Consider the following 5026-nt stretch of genomic DNA (forward strand, 5'->3'; position numbering starts at 1 on the left):
GAGCGCGGGGGGCGGGCGCCGGCTCCTCCCGCCCCGCCCGCCTGCCCGCTCCGGCTCCCGCTCCCCGCGGCCGCGCTGCCATAAATGGGGCCCGCGGCGGCGGCGGCGGCGGCGGCCGGGCGTCGGGCGGCGGCGCGGGCGTCGGGGGACGCGGCGGGCGGCACCCGGGAGTGAAGTTCAGGGGCGGCCCGGCGGGGGCGCGCGCAGGTTCGCGCCCCGGGACCCGCCCCCGGCCCGCGGCTTCTGTTTACTTTCGGTCGAGTTTCTCCTGCGCCCGGGCAGGTGCCGGCGGCGGCGGCGGCGGCGGGGGCGGGGACGCCCCGTCCGCGCCCGCCGGGGCCCGCGGCGCATGGAGTTCCCGGAGCACGGCGCGCGGCTGCTGGGGCGCCTGCGGCAGCAGCGCGACCAGGGCTTCCTGTGCGACTGCACCGTGCTGGTGGGCGCCGCGCGCTTCCCGGCCCACCGCGCCGTGCTGGCCGCGTGCAGCGTCTACTTCCATCTCTTCTACAGGGACCGGCCGGCGGGCAGCCGCGACGCGGTGCGGCTCAACGGCGACGTGGTCACGGCGCCCGCCTTCGGCCGCCTGCTGGACTTCATGTACGAGGGCCGCCTGGACCTGCGCAGCCTGCCGGTGGAGGACGTCCTGGCCGCCGCCAGTTACCTGCACATGTACGACGTCGTCAAGGTCTGCAAGGGCAGGCTCAGGGACAGGGGCCGCGCGCTGCACCGGGGGACCCCCGCCGCCCGGGCCGAGCCGCTGGACCAGCCCCCGCGCCCCCAGCCCGCCCGGTCCCCGGTGTTCTGCCCCGCGGCCCCGAAGACCCAGCCGCTCCGGACTGGGGTCCACGCCCTCCCTCCGCGAGCCCCGGGCCCCCCTCCCTGGCAGGGCCCTGGAGACTCGGACCGGGCCCTGGACCTGTCACTGAAGCGGAGCCCCAGGCGGGAGCCAGTCCACCCACCCTGCGTCCTCCAGACAGCCGCCTGCCGCCGGAGGCAGCCCGGCCTCCCGCCGCCGGTGAAGGACTCGCGGGACTCGCTGTCGGAACCCGAGGACGACGGCGGCCCTCGCGGCCCTCACCGCCCCCTGCAGCCCCCCTGCGCTCCTGCCGCCGAGCGCCGGGCTGTGGGCTTGGAGCCGCTGCCGGCCGCTGGCGCGGGCCGCGGGCAGCTGGAGCTGGATGCAGAGCGGGGAACCAGTGGGGGCGAGCTGGGTCCCGGCGGGCCCCTCCGCGTCTGCCCGCTGTGCACCAAGCTGTTCCCCGGCGGCCGCGGCCTGCAGCTGCACCTCAGCGCCCACTTCCGCGAGCGGGAAGGGGCCCGGGCCGGGCTGTCGCCTGACGGCGCGCTGCCCACCTGCCCGCTCTGCGGGAAGACCTTCTCCTGCACCTACACGCTGAAGAGGCACGAGCGCACGCACTCGGGCGAGAAGCCCTACACGTGCACGCAGTGCGGCAAGAGCTTCCAGTACTCGCACAACCTGAGCCGCCACGCCGTGGTGCACACGCGTGAGAAGCCGCACGCCTGCCGCTGGTGCGAGCGCCGCTTCACGCAGTCCGGTGACCTCTACCGCCACGTCCGGAAATTCCACTGTGGCTTGGTCAAGTCCCTGCTGGTGTGACCTGTCCTCGTGGGGCGTGGTGTGGCGTGACCTGTCCTTGGGAGGGCGGGGAGGGGCCGCCCAGGGGGCCGCAGGGACGGAGGGCGAGGCATGGGAGCTCCAGGTGGCAGGGAGCCCCCGTGCTGCAGCTCCCAGCGGAAGGGCCCCCACAGCCCCTGGACCGCAGTGCCAGACTTGGGGGCACTCAGCACGGCTGGGGCCGCCCTCTTCCACACCTTGCTCCCTCCCCCCAGCCTCCAATGGACTCCGTCCCCCAGCCGTGCCCAGACCTTGGTCACTGTCTTCCTCTCCATCCCGAGTCAGCTCCGTGGGGGGTGGGGGGGTTGTCCCTAGGGCCCTGAGCTCCAGCCCAGCCACCGTCCTTGAACCCGGAAGGAGAATGCACTTCTGCCTCCGAGGGGGGCTCTCCTGACCACCTCGCTGACTCGCTGGGGCACCCTCAGGAGCCCGGCACCGGGCGTGGTAGAGAACTCGCACATCACGGAGGTTGCCGGCGTGTCGGGAAAAGGGTACTTGGACGGACCAGGCCGTTTCTGGTGGGTGGCAGCAGGAGCCTTCCTGGGAGGCCCCGGGCACAGGGGGACATTGAGGACAGGCGGGGACATCGAGGCACAGCTGGTGTGGCTGGGCTGCAGAACCAGCCAGATGCCAAGGGGCTCCTGCGTTCCCGGTGCTGGGGCAGGAGGTGGGTCCCCGGAGTCAGTGACCCTGACCACACTGCAGGTAACCGGGAGGGAGGAAGTCGCGGTTTGGGAACAATTCTCTTTAGACGCAGAAAGAGCTTCCCTGAGGTTGCCAGATGTCTGCCCACGGGCGGTGGGCCGTGCTGCTTCCCTGCCTGAGCTCGGGGTCTGGGGTGCCTCAGAGCATCCCTTGGGTGGGGCCAGGAGGGGCCTTGAGTGTCGCAGGCTGCCACAGGGCTGCAGTGGGCCTCACCCTGAGGTCCTTGGCTTGCCCGCTTGAGGTCTCCCCAGAGCAGCCAATCATTTCCAGAGCACCGAGCTGGGGGCCAGTGCAGGGCCATGTTTGCAGGCTCTCCCTTCCCTCCAGCAGGGCCTGGGTGCACGCTGCCATCGAACAGGGAGGGGACAAACACCTGCTGGGCTGGGGCCATGGGCCCCCACTGTCATCCACAGCTCCTAGACCCCAAAAGACCTCTGCATTTGTAGCTGGTGGGGGTCACCCAGCCAGTCTTGCTGCCCGAGTGTGATTTTGACAAAGGGGGAGGGGGCAGACGGGGCCTTGTCCCCACTTCCAAGAGCCCCCTGGACTCCTCGGGTCCGCGGACTGGAGGCACTGAGGACAGAGTCCAGCCAAGCTTAAGTGATTTTCTCATGTCCTGCAACCACTTGATGTCGTATGTATTTGTCTGCCTTGTCTGGAGTGAGATGACCGATGGCCTTCACGGCAGGCGGGCGGAAGGGGCTGTCTCCCCGCGCTCCGTCGGCTCTCCCAGCAGGTGGACAGCCTGCCACGTGCTGCAGGGCCTTTCCTGGTGCGCAGGGCTCCGAGGCCCTGGCCCATCCGCAGACCAGAGCGCACTGAGGAAGGGGCCCCTGCTTGAGATCGTCCTGACCGTGGGCTCCTCCAAAAGGGCTACCTCACACTCCGTGTCATGTCCTCCATGAGCAGGTTTCCGTGTGTGTGTGTGTGTGTGTGTGTGTGTGTGTGTGTGTGTCTCCAGCAAATGGCGAGGTGAGCCATGCCCACAGCCCCCGCCACACGGCAGGGAGAGGTGGCCGCCCTGGTTTTCCCCAGAGGTTCCGTGGGGGAAGAAGCGGACTTTCCTCCTGACTTACCAACACTGGATTCATTGTCTTCGGCAAACAGTTACTGTGAAGTTAATGTAAAAAGAAGTGGTTAGTTTTTAATGTGACAACCAACACCGGTCCAAGGACCTCTGTATGTCTGACGCAGAAACATGTGCGGATGTGTGGTAGAGGCGCACGGATGCCGTCCGAGGTGGGCCTGCTGTGTGGGGTCCTCCTGGTCCTGTCCCGCCCTCTCCCCGCGGTCTCATGCTGCTCTGCCCCAGGGTGGGCGACTCCTGGGACCCAGAGGACACTGGTTTGCGTGGGACGGTTGGCTTGCGTGCACCCGCCTGCCACGACAGCCTGGACACCGGAGCTGTCCTGTGTCCCGTCATCATCTTCATGCTGACCCTGCTAATAAAGTCTGCACCCTGTGGAGATGGCCGGGATTATTCCAGGGACAGGAGCGCGGGCATCTCCAAGTGTGTGCGGGAAGTGGGGGCACCGCTGGCTTGGGCGGGTGGGGGCAGAAGAAGCCCAGGCGCAGGGGAGGGTCCTAGGCAGGGAGTGGCCACTCTGGGGACCCTGTCTCAGAGGGCGCCCTGTAGAGGGGGGTGTGGGCTAGTGCAGGGCCATGGATGGGGGCACACCCTCTTTCCTCAGGCTGCTCTCCCTGCCATGGGGGTGGGGGCAGGACGCAGGCTGGGACCTGGTAAGGGCACTGGTTTCTTGTACAGGGGGCAGTGGGGGCACCTGCTGAGCAGCCACAGGCCCTCAAGCTTGGATCTGAGGCCTCCTGGTCCACTGGTCTTGGGCCCTCTGTCCACCTGCCTTCTGGAGGCGGCGCGACACCCGGGTGCCCCCACCGGCCCCCCACACACCCTTTGCCTTTTCCTCTCCCACCACAACTCCTACGTACCCCGCCTCCTTCCGGGTGGGCCTGGGCCCCCAGAGGCCCAATCTGGGGAGATGTGGGCAAAACTTGGAGAGGGGTGTCTCTCCTGGCCCCACCTTCACCCCGTGGGGCCCTCCTGCAACTCTAGAGAGACCAAGTGGCGTGGAGCGGGGCAGTGGCTGGGCGGCTCTGCCCCCGTGGGGGTTCTAGAGTCCTGAACTAGAGCTGGCAGGTGGCTGTGGGTAGGGACACCTCCCAGCCCCTACTCTGCCCTCGCGTGGGGACGTGGCCCCGGGGCTCTCGGGGCTGTCCTTGTATTCTCCAGGCCCGGGGCAGACGAGCAGACAGCCTCATGTGTGTGTCTCAAGCCTGGTCCTGGCCAAAGTGTCCTCCAGGTAGAGCCAAAGCAGACCCAAGGGCAGGGGACACCGTCCTTGCCAGGGGGCCCCAAGGCAGTGCTGAGCTGAGCTGGCACTGAAAAGGGCTGCTGGGCTTTGGGCTGTCCTTTGAGGCCTTACCAGTCCTGACCCCAAATGCAGGCCACTGCTTCTCAGAAATGGTGCCCAGCACATTCCCTCCCCCACGAAGCCTGGCTCCCGATGAGCCTGCCTTCTGGACCAGGGCCACTGTCCTGCAGGGAGACCCTGTCACATTCTCAGTTGGGCTGGTGACTCAGCCGGCCTTCTGAGAACCAGCCAGGAGGCTGTTGCCATGCCAACCAGGCGGTGGGGGGGCCGGCGGTGGAAAGGCGTCCTTAGCGGG

At 68.5% G+C, this 5026-nt stretch overlaps 1 protein-coding gene across 1 annotated transcript; it reads left to right on the forward strand.

Moving 5' to 3' along the window:
- The first annotated feature begins 316 nt into the window (after window positions 1–316).
- On the forward strand, window positions 317–3805 carry ZBTB42 (zinc finger and BTB domain containing 42). Its single transcript, XM_059374140.1, has one exon. The coding sequence runs from the start codon at window positions 350–352 to the stop codon at window positions 1616–1618; it is 1269 nt and encodes a 422-aa protein (XP_059230123.1). The 5' UTR covers window positions 317–349; the 3' UTR covers window positions 1619–3805.
- The last annotated feature ends 1221 nt before the right edge of the window (window positions 3806–5026 follow it).

This window comes from Mustela nigripes, chromosome 13 (assembly GCF_022355385.1).
Source record: "Mustela nigripes isolate SB6536 chromosome 13, MUSNIG.SB6536, whole genome shotgun sequence".
Taxonomy (NCBI): domain Eukaryota; kingdom Metazoa; phylum Chordata; class Mammalia; order Carnivora; family Mustelidae; genus Mustela; species Mustela nigripes.

Coding starts and splice junctions, on each gene's coding strand:
- ZBTB42 (XM_059374140.1), top strand. CDS start 350: ATGGAGTTCCCGGAGCACGGCGCGCGGCTGCTGGGGCGCCTGCGGCAG.